The 16,772-nt window shown below is 41.3% G+C and overlaps 2 protein-coding genes across 5 annotated transcripts in view; one reads left to right on the forward strand and one right to left on the reverse strand.

The window, feature by feature from the left end:
• LOC308286062 (ephrin type-A receptor 4-like) overlaps positions 1–9,464 on the forward strand; it is a gene marked incomplete at both ends in the record, with an annotated part of 87,272 nt that extends 77,808 nt beyond the window's left edge. Inside the window, 3 exons of the mRNA XM_080727023.1 lie at positions 1,533–1,720; positions 7,273–7,458; positions 9,347–9,464. Of these exons, the coding sequence (XP_080583149.1) occupies positions 1,533–1,720; positions 7,273–7,458; positions 9,347–9,464 (492 nt within the window). The remainder of the gene's footprint in view (positions 1–1,532; positions 1,721–7,272; positions 7,459–9,346) is intronic.
• The window catches only part of LOC308285974 (histone H1-like), a gene marked incomplete at both ends in the record, with an annotated part of 402,459 nt that overhangs the window by 143,827 nt on the left and 241,860 nt on the right, over positions 1–16,772 (reverse strand). The gene's annotated exons all lie outside the window — the stretch shown is intronic.

Here is a 16,772-nt window from a genome sequence, read left to right on the forward strand (position 1 = left end):
GACGCGGAGGTTGGCTATTTTCGGGTACTTGATACCACAAAACATAAAAAGGCAATGTGGCTTACAGCATGGATTTCTACACAGAGAGGGTAATTATTTCAACTTAAAGTTGTACTATGTAACTTTTTTTATAAAACAAATCTTAAAATTCTCCTAACTATTAAATCACAAAAGTTTTAGAAGATCCGCGCCGTGAATTTCAGCCTGTAAAGCCTTCTCTGTATGTAAACTGAGATCCTTGCCGTGGACCGGATCTCGCGCCAAAATTGCGTCATCACACTACCGGCCAATCACAGCGAGGGTTATACAACTGCCGGCCAATCACAGCGCATCTTGAAGTGGGGTCGCTATGGCAGCCATATTTGTTGTCGCCCGTTTGTACCATCCCTTCTCTAGGTAATTTCGCCTACCAGGCAGGGTGAAGGAGTCCGTATCTCTGGAATTACTGAACGCACAGGAACAAGGGACCCCTTAAAAGATAGATCTCAGCGAGGTGGAGGCAGACGCGGGGGTCTGAAGGTACGAAAAACGTCCGAAAGACGCGGACGCGACCGCGGTTTGCTATAGGGCTAATGACCACTAGTTGGGCAACTTACACAGTATGGCTTTAAGATGCTGCATTCAAGTTCAGGAGAGTTTGGACAAGGCACTTCTTTTGAATGCTGCTTTCAGGTATAGCATGGAAAAGGGGGGGCATTACATTTCTTTCACCATTCGTAAAAACTGCATTCATGGTCTGGAGAGGGCACTTTTTACAGACGGGTAAAAAGGGAAGGGGCTCAAGCCCCCTTTGATGTCTATGTGTGCACATGCCTGTGGTTGAGTGTTTTGTCCCTGCATACTTTGATATAATCTGCCTCGTGTAGGCGGAGGCCTGATGCGGTTGAAATAAGATTGACTCAGATCATCGGTGACAGGGTTATTATGGACCTTTTAAAAGCCATTTAAGAAAGGGAGGTATTGCCGATTCCTGTGTGTGTGTGTGTGTGTGTGTGTGTGTGTGTGTGTGTGTGTGTGTGTGTGTGTGTGTGTGTGTGTGTGTGTGTGTGTGTGTGTGTGTGTGTGTGTGTGTGTGTTATTGAACATAACAGTATAGCAGTAAGATGCCTAAGGGTGGGCATTCCCAGATATGGGCTTAATATTGATGGGCATAAAAGGGATTCTATTAGTGTGGTTGCTCTAACAGGGCATCATCTGGGAATCAGATGTAGAGGTCAGCTCCATATATGGAGATCTAGGTGATGATCCAGTCGTCTCCATGTCTGGATATCCAGGGTTTGATCCTTGATGAGGTGATGTCACAACAATGTGATGTCACAATGTCAACAAACAGGTCAGCAGCTATAGACATTGAGGCGTTACTCATGTACGGGCAAGATGTGGCGGTTTGCATGGTTAACTGCGACCTACGGTCGCAATAAACACACAAGCACTGCAACTATGTGAAATAATATACCACTAGAAACTAACCATCTCTATCTCTCTCTCTCTCTCTCTCTCTCTCTCTCTCTCTCTCTCTCTTTCTCTGGTAGGTGATCAAAGCGATAGAGGAGGGCTACCGTCTGCCCGCTCCCATGGACTGTCCCGTGGTGCTGCACCAGCTGATGTTGGACTGCTGGGAGAGAGAGAGAGCAGAGAGACCCAGCTTCAGTCAGATCCTCAACATGCTGGACAAGCTCATCCGCAACCCCGGGACGCTGCGCAGGACAGGAGGGGACAGGTAGACACTGTTACTGTATATCCTCACTGTGGGCATGCACGACATAGGGGTGCCAGGTTGGAAGTGTAGACTGGGATCAATGTCATTTTCTGGGTTTCTGATCCGGTCATGATGTCGTTTGTTGTAGTCATTATCACAAGCTAGAACCACCAGGGCTAAAGTGATATTTATTTATTTAATGCTTTATCTAGTGAAAAATAGCAGATATACAAGCTTGCAGCGCGGCACCGAGTTCCACGCTGCGAGCTTGTAGATCTGCTATTTTTGAAAAGTTGTGACAATTTGTGCAAATCTTTGAATATTATGTTTGATTTTACAGCGAACATTTGTAACTTTTGCTACAGAGAAGAATTTTGTTTCTTGGGGGTCCCTGGAACTAAATATTTTGAGATGAGGGTCCGCAGCCAAATACATATAATTTAGCAGGTCCTTGACATGAAAAAGTTTGAGCACCACTGACAGAGAAACAGGTTTTTAAAAAAAAAGACGCAGAAGGATTTCATTTAAGAAGACACTTATAGAATTGGGTCAAAATATTCAAAGACTTTCACAAATTTTCCAGATTTTTCAAAAATAGCAGATCTGCAGGCTCGCAGCACGGCACTCAGTGCCGTGCTTTGAGCTTGTATATCTGCTATTTATTTTATAGTTAAAGCATGAAATAATGCTTAATGCGTTCCTGGTCTAAATGGGTTCAGATCGGTTTAAATTGGTATAATCGTTTTGTTTCTTTTGGTATAATAATTGTTTGGTATGTTCGTCTTTTACTCTAACTCGTAGCACGACCAATAAACGGATTGATTAGTATTCTGTGGGGAACAAAAACTTTTCTCTCTTTTTTCTCCTTCACACGGCTAGTTTTAGAGCCAATACCAGGCTTTCCTACCAGTGTTGATTTTGTCAACTAAAACTAAATAAAACCGAAATAAAAACTAAACTGTGATGACTATAACTAAGACTAAATATATTGACAATTAACAAAATAAAAACTAGACTAAAACGTTAGGGAGGGACTAGTGCTGAAGAGAGTCATTTTATGTTTGGTTGCTCTCAGGTGTTAGGTGCTGAAAATAGCAGATCTACAAGCTCACAACGTTGTGAGCTTGTAGATTGGCTATTTTCAGCATGCAACCAAATGTAAAATCAGTCATTACGATGCCATCAAGGCCTGCCAAAATATATTTCAGTTGACTAAATCAACTGTAGATTTAGTCGCCTAAAATCTTATGATATTTAGTCAACTAAAATTAGACTAAAACTAAACCTTTTCAGGTGACTAAATTATGACTAAAACTCAATAACATTTTATTCAAAAGACTATGACTAAAACTAACTAAAAATGTGCTGTCAAAAACAACACTGCTTCCTACGCGAGGTTAGGTTTGAAGTGGTTAAAACTCATACCCTGCCAAAAAAGAAGTTTCTATGATAAAAACGTCTTTAAAACGTCTTTTTCACTATGGACCTCCCTGCCAGACGTCTTCTGAACGTCTTTTTTTTTTTAAATAATAAAAAAAAAAAAAAAAAAATTTGAAAAGGTTTTTTTTGAAAAAAAAAAATTTGGACCTCCAACAGTGTACTAGGCATGATCGTGATCGCGAAATTGCATGTTTAACCCCCATACCAACCCCATCTTTCAAACATGGCAGCCATGTTTGTTTACATTTGAAGAAAACATAAGGGCTCCTTTCTCCTGAATGCCTGAACGGATTTCCAAGCGGATTTTTTTTGTTTGAAAGCTGTGAAAAGCATGCACATGCATAGTGCATGATCTGTGCACGAATGTGTGCACCAGCGTGCACACTATTTTTTTAACCCTTTGTTGGCGAACCGGCAATATAAGAGGTCATCCCACTTTAAATATGGCACCGACTGAGTTAAGTGTGTCTCTGGGTTTTTTATGAATATTTAATGGAAGAAAATCTAAAATGGACAGCCTCCACTGATCCTCGTTTAACATAATAAAATTTAGAAAATAATCTTTCAGTTGTTCTTTCAGGATAATCAGTAATCTGTTACAGATTGCATTTCTCAGCCATAAATCTATGTCACATTAGAGGTATGGCCCGCGTAGCGTATAGCGACCCCAGTGTCCCCAAATGTGTTGACGTCTGGTGGTTTTCCCTGCTGTGACAAGAACAGAGAGACAGATGTCAAATTAAATTAATTAAAGCATCAGCTATTCAAGATGGCTGCCATGACCTCACCAGTACCCCAAAAGACTACCTCAACATATCGTCACTGTCGGGCAGAAACCTTGTATCTCTAAGTTTCAAATGTGAATGTTTTTTCGCAAAGCGACGCCCTGCTTCATCATACAAGGCCGTCGCACAAAAGTAGTGAAAACAGCCGATCTACAAGCACACACCGCCTCGCACCGCGAGGCGTTGTGTGCTTGTAGATTAAATCATTTTTAAAATGATAAATACAAAACAAACGGTTTTGGACATACAAGGTACTATTATCGTCGCTGTCGGGAAGAACCCGGTCTCCATATATTATTATTATTATTATTATTATTAAATGTTTTTGTTGTAAATGAATCCCCTACTACTTGATCACACTACAGTGTCACACAAAAGCATCAAAAGTAGCAGATCCACAGCGCCGCGTTTTGAGCTTGTACTGTAGATCTGCTACGTTTTCTATTTTTGTATTTCTATCCTGAAAAGTAACAGTTTTGGACATAAGGGGCCCTATATATACTGTATTTTTGTCCATGCTAAACCCTAAGCCCCTAAACATCTTTCTTTCTACATCGACACGTTGTGACCTTGTAGATCAGCTATTTGAACTATTTAAAAAAAATGTTTTTCAATAGTAAAAATAGGCAAAGAAGTTTAGGGGTTTAGGGTTTAGCATGTACGGAAATAGGGCCCATGAGGTTTTCACCCGACAGAGGCGATATAATGCCAGATGGTTCAGATCAGGGCCCACTTGAAAATCTAAGGCGCTCGCTCGGGTTCAGTGGTGAAGTCCCTGCCCACCATCACTAGAGTCTGGGGTTCTAATCTATTTCTGAAAATTTGCAATGTTATAATGGAAGCCATTGTCCCGCTATAATGATTTTTTTTTTTTATATATATATCTTCCTAACAATGATGTCACTGGTAGACGGGTTTCTGAACTGCCCACAGAGACGGGTATCAGGTCACTTCGCCAAAAATCCAACTCGCCAAATTGTCCACGCTCATTGGCAGGCTTGCCAATACTCCTGGATTTGCCAGGATGATAATTCTGTACACCTACATTTGGTATTTTAAGGCTGAAGTTGTACCCATGCCAGTAAAGCAAGCATGATAAAAGTATCAAACATGCACAAAATTAACCAGAACACAGGAAATTAAATGTACTATGTTAAAATCTTTCTGGGGGAGGACCCCCTAAAAAATAAATCTCCTGGATTCTGACAGTCCAATGTTGGCAACCCTGCTCATTGGCGAGGTGTCCTAGCAAGTTGATTTGTCGAGTTGGATATTTGGCGAAGTGACCAGTATTCCAAAGAAGCAGTCCGAGTAGAAAAGAATGTGCAATTTTATCGTGAACATTAGTGAGGACCAATTATATGAAGATAAGTTGAAAAGTGGTGAAGTCGTCCTTTAACTTTTAAAATCACGGGATGGAGTAACATTCATTCTATAATGAGTCTATCATGACATTCTGGATATGATTCCAGATCCATGGGGCATAAAAACTATACCTGTCAAATTTAGTGCGCTATTAACTAGTTAACTCACAATCCTTTTAATGCCACTAATTTTTTTAACTTGCGATTAATGCAGCTGATGTTTGAGCCTCGGTGCGCTCCGTAGTATAGAGAGTGAGGAAGCGAATGCGCTGACAACTCGCATCCTATGCTCGCATCAAATACCGAAGCGTTGAAACGGCACATCTGCAGTCAGCGCAAGCCCCAGACACACAAGCTCCCAAGAACAGGAGCGCTCCAACTTGTACTGTACACGAGCACATAGTAGCCTACTAGCCTACGTTCGTTATACAGTGCCCCCCAGACCCCCGCACCAACACACTAACAGTGACCACCAAATGCATGCAACAACGGCCAGAGAACCCACATAGCAAACAGGTTTGGCCCAAATCCGGCTGTTATGGCCCACATCCGGCTGTTCTGGCCCAACTCCGGCTGAAATCCGGCAGGTCTGGCTGACTGTGGCTTGTGTGCCACACATCTCCAACAAGCCATCAGTACTCTCTACAATAACAGCTGGGTTTCTCATAGTGAACTAGGGTGCCCAATAACACCAGCCCAGGGTGCCTCAGAATATTTTGATAATATTTAGAATGTATCAATATTACTTAGACCCTCTAATGCCTCATGCTTGCTTTGTAAAACACCCGAGTTGCACTGTACGTTATATTTATACACCAACTCTCTTCACCAAAAATAGCCGATCTACAAGATCTTGTAGCATCTTGTAATGAGCTTGTAAATCTGCTACATTTGGTGAATATCCCCTTAGAATAGGGATGTTGGGGTTTAGTGATTGCTATTTGTCTACTCCCATGTTGATATGAGTATTAATATCAGTTTTAGGTAGATTTAGAACAAATACAAAATATGCGATTAATTGCGATTAATCGCGCGATTAACTATGGACAATCATGCGATTAATGGGATTAAAATTTTTAATCGACTGACAGCCCTAATAAAAACCCAAGACCCTGCATATCCTCCCAGATTCTGTGGAGGGATGAGGGAGTGGCAGCTTTATGGAGCCCAGGATGTTAGAATAGAAGGTATTTTAAATAGTCAGGGTGCAGCGCCCCAATGATGTCTTTGTCAATGAGATCGTGCCAAATAAATCCTTCTACAATTAGTTAATTAATTCAGACCTGCCCAGTGTGCACACTGCATATCTTTGCTGTCGGGCAGAACCTTTCTCTCTCCATAAATAAAAATGTCATGTGTTTTTTTTATTATTATTCATGAATGAATGCCCTACTTCTGAAAACCTTTGAGAGTGAAAGTGGGTTTTATGACTATCTAACCAAGCACAAACTATTAACAAGAGCTTTAACTAATTGATAAGACAACTACATTGGATCCAATGGAGCAGTTTCCTTTTTCTTTTTTTTTTGAAAAGTGTGTTACCTGATTGTTGTTTTGGACATACATTGTTTCCACCCGACAACCTGTTTCTGCAGGAATTTATACTGTAGAATTATGTGTGGGAAACATCCGGTAAGTGTGTAGAAAACAGCTGACATACAAGCTTGCGTCGGCTGTGACGCCGGAACTGCCGCCCACCTGCTGTGCAATGCACAATGTCAATGTTTGTCTGTTATCTCTCTTGTGGCACCACGTCAATACAGCATGGAATTGTGGACAAAAAAGTATTGGGTCTGAGAGGCTAAAATCTCATCAAATGGTGGTCCGTGGCTCAAATGCTGAATAAATAATAGACCTTGATATGAAAAAGGTTGAAAACCACTGCTCTATTACATCGATGTCCATATACGCATAGAGAACATTAAGCTAGGACTTAAACTGTGCCAAGTATAGTAACGTCGTGGTGTCCTGTCCTCCACACCAGAGCCATGCCAGCCATGTGTGACCCGGCGCTGGGCACGGAGGTGTGTGTGTCGGTGATGTCTGAGGTGTGTGCGCCCGCCTGGTCGCTGTGCCAGTGGCTGCAGGCCGTCGGCATGGAGAGGTACCGAGACACACTGGCAGCAGCCGGATACTCCACCCTGGACAACCTCCTGGCACTCACACACCAGTGAGTTTCTCTCTCTCTCTCTCTCTCTCTCTCTGTCTCTGTCTCTGTCTCTGTCTCTGTCTCTGTCTCTGTCTCTCTCTCTCTCTCTCTCTCTCTCTCTCTCTCTCTCTCACACACACACACACACACACACACACACACACACACACACACACACACACACATACACACACACACACACACACACACACACACACTCACTTGTAATTCAAGTCACCATAGTATTTTGTTCTGCCACCCTCAGAATCGCTATTGGATTCAGAGATGTATTCTATTGATTGATTGATTGGATACTGTATTAACAATATTAACAGTAAAAGCAGTACAGTCAAAAGTTATGCTAAAAGAATAACGCCACAGGGGCTTGTCTGTTCTTTCCATTGTGGTCTTTTGTATTCGGTGACTGATTCAAACAGTCATAAAACATCATAAAACAAATGGAAATACGCAAGTGCGTGAGTAAAATGAGCTCGTGTAAAATGTATTTGGTTACTTTCCTCCACCAATGCCAGAATCCTAAATGGAAACTTACTTCGTTCGGCGTACTGTAGCAATCGTGCAGAAAGAAAATCAAACATCTTGATCTGATTTGATTGAATGTTGATTTTGGACAAAATCTGGTTTGAAATGTGCAGAATGTTGAACCAATGTCATGACCACGGTGTTGAATATATGATGGAGCGTAGCAGTGGCCTGTTTGGCACCGGCACTGCAGTCAGTCTGGAGTAAAACACCCTCCATAGACCATGGGTCTCAATGTTTTTCAGGCCTCTTCTACATATTTTATAACATTGTGTTGTAGACTACATTTTCATAGATTTCATTGATTCCGTTTTTTTTAACCACTTAAATACTCCATACTTAGTAAACTGTCTCGTTGTCTCTGTTGACTCAAAACCTCCTTGCCGAAAATAGCCGATCTACAAGCTCACAACGCCTCGCGCTGCGATCACACAAAGGTTGTGAACCGTAAGGTATTTTTTATATGTATTTTTTACCTCCTAATCCAAACTTCTACGCTCTATACTGCGTGACACAATTTAATATATCTACCATGTTTTATAGTTATTACACTTTATCTATTAGAGTAATAAAGTCCTGACGTCACTCCTGCGATGGGTCATTGAAGTATTTTAAAATCCCAATGGAGAAATCTTAGATTGTCTTATATGAATGGCACATGGTGCCTTTATCCAAGGCACTTTACAATGTGCATTACATTCACCCATGCACACACACACACACACACACACACACACACACACACATTCATACACCGATGGGCGGAGGAAACATGGGTTCAGTGTCTTGCTTAAGGACACTTCGACACTAAAGCCCTTTGCACACAGGCGCGTTTATCCGCACGGATAAAACTGACAATTTCATTTTTTTAAAAGAAAACAATGATTCTCTACGACCTCATGCACACCGGATCCGAATTAGCCGTGCGACGAGTGGCTGCCGCCGTGCGTTTTTTTCTCGATCGAACCCAGTTCGATTCGTGCGTCTTGTCGCATGCGGTAAAAAAACTCATCACTCCTTTTATGACTCCTTTTGGGATCCGCAGCGCCGATTCCGCACAGCATTGCACACCAAATCCAATGCGTTTTATTCATGCAGCAAACGAAAAAAACGCAACTGTCCTGTGTGCAAAGGCCTTAACTCTGGGGGGGCCCAGGATCGAACTGGGCCGCTCTACGTCCTCAGTATTTTTCAAAGGAAAAAATTAAATAAACGACTCGAGCCAGAGATGTCAGATCAGTCGTCTATGTCAATTATTTTTCAGAAATGTCTCTAGAAATAGTTATGAGCTTGTAGATCAGCATGTTTCTTTTATAGTATAAAATATGTGGTAAAAATGCAAAAAATGTGTCTGGGTGCCTTGCAGGGAGATGGACAGAATCGGCATCATCACGCCGTCGCACCAGGAGCTAATCCTCGCCAGCGTGCAGCAGGAAATGATGTCCCACATGCAACACATACAGGAGAGAATGGTTCCGGTCTGAGGCCAGAGGAAGAGAACATGGATATATAAACGTACTGGATTCTGTTTACCTCATCAGTGCACTTTAGAGGGACCTTTTTTTCAACAACAAAAAAATAGAAGAAGCGGAAGGAAAAAAAATGATTTTAAAAAGGCAGAAGGAAGACATACATACTGTTGTGCACCTCTGTCACATCTGTAGAGTTTGGTGGGAAGTAGTTTCTCGAGAACAGACTTCTATGCTCCGCACAAGTGAAAAGGACCTTTTCTTTGACGATGGCTAGCCAGATTGGGTGGGAAGGAACTGCCATCTGGAACAGAGGACAGAGATGGTAGCGTCAGCTATACTGAAGGCTCGGGACTGAAGGTTCATCCTCTTTTGTCTTTTTTCTATTTTCTATGGAAGGTCAGAGCCTCATTCAAGCTCCGGTGTCGCGCGACGGAAGTAGCAGACCTACAAGCTCATCCGCGATGTGTTGTGAGCTTGTAAGTCTGCTATCTTTGATGCGCGACACCGGCGGGAAACGAAGTGTGAATCGGGTGTATTGCTGTCATGGCTAGGGGAGAAAAAACTGATCAGTATCGAGTTTTATAACGTGAAGCGTTTTGTTTGTTTACGACTAGAAAAGATGTGAACATGAATGTTATAGCAAGATATTACATGATATTTAGTACGTACCACTGAAGACCTAAGACTGAAGTTCCATCCTCTTTTTTTTTTCTATGAAAGGTGTGCAGCCTAGTTTATCCTTTTACAACACTATTTTATATTACGTTATAATACGAAACGTTTACCATGTTTACAACGATACCAGTTCACGTACACGATCGTGCTGAACATGTGTTTGAACATGAATATTCCACATTATAACACAACTTATCAGGCATTTCACGCTATAAGTAACGTGAAATGTTTCGCATATTAAATCTTCATAACGAGAGTTTGTATGTCAATAATAACATGTATATTATCTTGTTATAACATGAACAATATATCGTTATAACAAATCGTTCACGTGTATAACGTGACACTGATCCATTTGTCTTTTTTTTCCTGCCGTGGCAGCGATGCACTTATTTTCTATTATTTTGCTACTGTGTGTTTTATTGTTTTAATCTCAAGCCTCACATGATGCAGGGCTCATCTATTAGGCAGCATGGCTTCCCGTCTCTGTTTGTGTCTTCCTTTGAGAGCTGCTTTGCTGCTTCTGGGCATTTTGGCCACAACTTGAACAACATTACATGCGTTTCTGTGTGCTTGTCTCTGTACACTATATGAAATCCTCAGTGTTAATGCTGTGATCTGTTAGTTTCATGTTTTGTTTTATTTTATTTTATTATTATTGTATTTATTTGTTTTTGGGGGGCGGGGGTTTCTGAGTTCATTGATGGTACAGTGGAGTATCGACAGGGATTGACACGCAGCAAAGGTCCATCGGGCTCGGGAATGGAACCTGGGACTCGCTGAATAAAGGCCATCGGTTCCCCACTGCCCCGTTATCTTCATGTTTTACCCAGGATTTTGCACCCTAGTCTCCCTGGGTGGGAGGCCAAAGCTCTACCCTGCTCTACCCTGGTCCCCCTGGGTGGGAGGCCAAAGCTCTACCGCTCTTACCAGAGAGAATCAGCGCGTTGGCCATGGGGGAGGGATTGCCCTCATGAGCTTCAGGCATTACTACTTGTCATCCAGTCAGTGGTGTAAAGTAAGTAAATGTACTTAAGTACATTTACTTAAGTGCTGTACGTATTATTATTTTTTAATCTCAGATCCAAATATTGTACTTTTATTCCACTACATTTATTTGAAAACATTAGTTACTAGTTACTTTGTAGATTTATTTGGATATTACAAAACCTACATTAACCACTTCAACCCTATATGCATTTCGGCCATTTGAAAATAGACCATCTACAAGCTCACAATGCGTCACATCTGTAGAGCTGCTATTTTCAAAAGATTTTTTTCTACATTTGAAAACTCGAAATGGGACCTTCTGCATAATGAGTTCTTTTACTTTTGGTACTTTGACTCAAAGTTTGAGTACATTTTAATGCCAACACTTTTGTACTATTACCCGAGTACATTTTGAATTCCAGACCTGTACTTGTAACAGGGCATTTCTATATTGCAGTATTGATGCTTTTACTTACGTAAAATGTCTGAGTACTTCTTCCACCACTGACACCAGGTTCTGATGTCCTACCCCAGGTTGGAGTGGGATTGGTTTTATTGCAGCTTTTATTTAACACAGAGTGGATAAATGTAACCTGTTATCATTTATACAGTCTACAAACACTGAGGATTTTACTGTGTGTGTGTGTGTGTGTGTGTGTGTGTGTGTGTGTGTGTGTGTGTGTGTGTGTGTGTGTGTGTGTGTGTGTGTGTGTGTGTGTGTGTGTGTGCGTGCACCGTGTACATTGAGCGTGTGCACGTGACATTTCATCTCCCAGCTGTTTGCTGTCTGTGAATAGTTCTCGAATATGCCAAGTCACTAGTGTGTGTGTGTGTGTGTGTGTGTGTGTGTGTGTGTGTGTGTGTGTGTGTGTGTGTGTGTGTGTGTGTGTGTGTGTGCGCGCGTGTGTGTGCGTGTGCGTGTACGTGAGAGAGAGAGAGAGAGGGAGAATGCATCATTCCAAGCTCTTAATTACCTTCATATTGGAAGAATGTGCGAACAAAAATAATATGCTTGACTGTTTCTTTTTTATTATTATTATTGTGCAAATCTTCTTTTTACATTTTTTTCCCCCTTTTTTTCATTTGTCTGTGGAGATTACAGTAGATGTTTAGCTCATAACGTCTGGTGTTTATGTCATAATGTCTATAGTTTATTGTAAATATTTAGATAACATGAAGACATCTCATTTATTTATGGCCTTTTTCTATCTTAGTCTGTAAATTGTAAAATAGAAACGTTGAAAATGAAATTGTAACGATTGCCTTGTCGCATTGCAATAAAATGCAAAAAAATATAAATAAAAAAAGAAAAGAAAACTGACACCCCCCTTTTGGTGTTTGTTGGAAAGCCTATCGCAGCTTAGAAGTGTTCCCCATGAGATCGTAGTGGGGAAGTAAATATCCATTTCCTGTTTTTATTTCATACAATTTGTTCGGAAATTATCATTTCAAAAGATTGTCAAAACTTTCAGACCCAGGAATAGACTACATGTCAACCAGGAATAGAATAGTGACCACCGGAGAGATGGGTGACAGCCGGAATGTAGACGGCACCCAGGAGCAGGTTGGGTTAGCGCCCCAGCCTGTGTCTTCCGTGAAGAAGAAGCCCAATAAACACACAGTGAAGACTTTAGGACGGCCGGTGCTGGGTCACCTGATCAAGGGGTATGATGTTGCGTGACCCGAAACCCAGATACATCACTGATAATACGTCCCAGGTGCATCCTTGTGATGTTTTTTTTTTTTTTTTTCTGGTTTAAGTGTTTAATTGATGATGTAAAATTTGTTAGCTTAAGTCATTTTTGTAAGGTTTACAGGACAGAAGAAAAAAATCAAACCTCGGTTCGAAGTGGAGCGGTGAATCTGAGCAGCTATACCGTGTGTGTGTGTGTGTGTGTGTGTGTGTGTGTGTGTGTCTAGTCTGCACAATAGTGCCATAGAAGCTGTGTGTGTGTGTGCCTGCACAACAGCGCCCCTCCTTTAACTTGTGTGTTGTGTGTGGCCACTCAAGGTATTGCCAGGCTACAGACATACCCAGCCAGCCAGCCACATAGCCAGCCACCCACCCACAGACATACCTGTCTATAGACCCCTTTCTGGGCCCGCCCCTTTCCCCCCTCCCCCTGAGCGGCAGCCATGATGGAGTTACTGCTGCAGCAGTGTGTGTCTATGTCTATGTCTATGGAGATGGGACTTTTAATGAAATTAGTCATTACCAGTCCCATCTCCATGATATTTAGATCTAATTCCTTCGCCAGTTCCATCCGCATGATTTGTAGATCTAATTCTATGAGTCCCATCCACATGATTTGTAGGTCTAATACCATCGCCAGTCCCATCCTTATGATTCGTAGATCTAATTCTATCTGTTCCATCTCAATTATGTTTAGGTGTAATTCCATCGCCAGTTCCATCCAAATGATTTGTAAATCTAATTTCATCAGATCCATCCCAATGATTTTTAGATCTAATTTCACCACCAGTTATATCCTTATGATTTGTATATCTAATTCCATCAGTCCCATCTCAATTATGTGTAGGTCTAATTCCATCGCCAGTTCCATCCACATGATTTGTTGATCTAATTCTATATAGTTCCATCCTCATGATTTGTAGATCTAATTCCATCGCCAGTCCCATCCTTATGATTTGTAGATCTAATTCTATCAGTCCCATCTCAGTTATGTGAAGGTCAAATTCTATAGCTAATTCGATACAGTCCCATCTCCATATTCTTTAGATCTAATTCCCATGATTTGTAGATCTAATTCCATCACCAGTTCCATCCCCATAATGTGTAGGTACAATTCCATCGCTAGTTTCGCCAGTTTCATCCGCATGATTTGTAGATCTAATTCTATGAGTCCCATCCACATGATTTGTAGGTCTAATACCATCGCCAGTCCCATCCTTATGATTTGTAGATCTAATTATATTAGTCCCATCTCAATTATGTGTAGGTCTAACTCCATAGCAAGTTCCATCCGCATGATTTGTAGATCTAATTCCATAGGGTCACATCCCCATGATTTGTAGATCTAATTCCATCACCAGTTCCATCCCCATAAAGTGTAGGTCTAATTCCATCACCAGTCCATCTGCATGATTTGTAGATCTAATTCTATCTGTCCCATCCCCATCATGTGTAGGTCTAATTCCATCACCAGTTCCATCTGCATGATTTGTAGATCTAATTCTATGAATCCCATCCCCATGATTTGTTGGTCTAATTCCATCGCCAGTCCCATCCTTATGATTTGTAGATCTAATTCCATCACCAGTCCCATCCCTATCATTTGTATGTCTAATTCTATTGCTAGTTCCATCCACATGATTTGTAGATCTAATGTGCCGAATCTGAAGCCGGTGGGACGAACGTTTCTCGAGATAAGTGGATTACATACATTACATACATACTCACAGAGATTTGTCACATTTATTGTAAGCAGATGAATTATGTGGATGGGACTGTATCGAATTAGACCTACAAATCATGGGGATGGAACTGGCGATGGAATTAGATCTAAACATAATTGAGATGTGACTGATAGAATTAGATCTACACATCATGCGGATGAAACTGGCGATAGAATTGGACCTACACATCATGGGGATGGGACTGGTGATGGAATTAGATCTACAAATCATGACGATGGAACTATATAGAATTAGATCTACAAATCATGCAGATAGAACTGGCGATGGAATTAGACCTAAACATAATTGAGATGGAACAGATAGAATTAGATCTACAAATCATAAGGATGGGACTGGCGATGGAATTAGACCTACAAATCATGGATATGGGACTCATAGAATTAGATTTACAAATCATTTGGATGGAACTGGCGATGGAATTACACCTAAACATAATTGAGATGGAACAGATAGAATTAGATCTACGAATCATAAGGATGGGACTGGCGATGGTATTAGACCTACAAATCATGAGGATGGGACTCATAGAATTAGATCTAAAAATCATGCGGATGAAACTGGCGAAACTGGCGATGGAATTGTACCTACACATTATGGGGATGGAACTGGTGATGGAATTAGATCTACAAATCATGGGAATTAGATCTAAATATGGAGATGGGACTGTATCGAATTAGACTTACAAATCATGGGGATGGAACTGGCTATAGAATTTGACCTTCACATAATTGAGATGGGACTGATAGAATTAGATCTACAAATCATAAGGATGGGACTGGCGATGGAATTAGATCTACAAATCATGAGGATGGAACTATATAGAATTAGATCAACAAATCATGTGGATGTAACTAGGGATGCGGTATCGGTACTCGTGGTATCGGTACTCGACCCGATACAACCCTATTTTGCTGTACTCGTACTCGCCAGATACTTCTCACGGCAGCGCCCGATACTCTGCTGGGGCGTCACAAGGGGGAGAAAAGTGGGACTGAGTTACTAGGGCTCAAGGTGAAAGCCAGGGCCTTAATTATTTTATACTTTTGCTATTGAAAAATAGCAGATATGCAAGCTCACAGTGCCGCACTGCGAACGAGGCACCAGTGCTCCAACGATACAGCTGCGACCAGTTAAAGGCATCAGCATCACGGCATGCCTTGTTGCGCTAAACTTACCTCTAAAGTTGAATCTCTTTCATATATCCTTCACCACCTCACGCAAATTGCAAAGTATAGGCTACTGTAGGTAAGTTAAACTTCCCACTAGAAAGCTGTGTGTGTGTGTGTGTGTGTGTGTGTGTGTGTGTTTGTTTGTTTGTTTGTCTCTGTCGCTCTTGTCTTGCAAGCTCGCTCTCTCGGTGAAGTGTGTGTCTGTCTGCAGGGACGTGCAGAGAAATTTTAGAGAGGCAGGGGCTGATATTTCTATAAGGCCTTTTGGTGGACAATTCTCTTGAATGCAGCCTTCAGTTATGGTATGGAAAGGGCCCGGGGACATTTGCATTTTTTACCATAGTAAAAAAATGCATTCATGGACACTTTTTACAGACTGATCTGGCAGGGGCTCAAGCCCCCGTTGAAGTCAAATTGTCAATGTGTGTACGTGCCTGCCTGCCAGTGTAGCACAGCTGAAAAAAGACGATTGATTGAAGAGAATAGAGATTCTGTGGGCTTCGCCACCTATTGGTGGAAGAAATTACCTCTGGGAACTCAGATTGCTGTGGGCTAAATCAATGAATGCATTTCTGAGAATACCAGAAAAAAATAATAATTTGACATTATGTTATAGTTGCGGAAATTGGATAATATATTTTTTTAGAGGAAAAAAAAAAAGCGTAATTTAAATACATTTTGTATTATTAATTGTACTCGTATCGGTACTCGGTATCGGCGAGTACTCAACATGAAGTACTTGTACTCGTACTCGGTCAGCAAAAAAGTGGTATCGGGACATCCCTAGATGTAACTGGCGATGGAATTAGACCTACACATAATTGAGATGGGACTGATGGAATTAGATCTACAAATCATAAGGATAGAACTGGTGGTGAAATTAGATCTAAAAATCATTGGGATGGATCTGATAAAATTAGATCAACAAATCATGCGGATAGAACTGGCGATGGAATTAGACCTAAACATAATTGAGATGGAACAGACAGAATTAGATCTACAAATCATAAGGATGGGACTGGCGATGGAATTAGACCTACAAATCATG

Source organism: Nannobrachium achirus, assembly GCF_963921795.1.
Source record: "Nannobrachium achirus genome assembly, chromosome: 5".
Classification (NCBI taxonomy): domain Eukaryota; kingdom Metazoa; phylum Chordata; class Actinopteri; order Myctophiformes; family Myctophidae; genus Nannobrachium; species Nannobrachium achirus.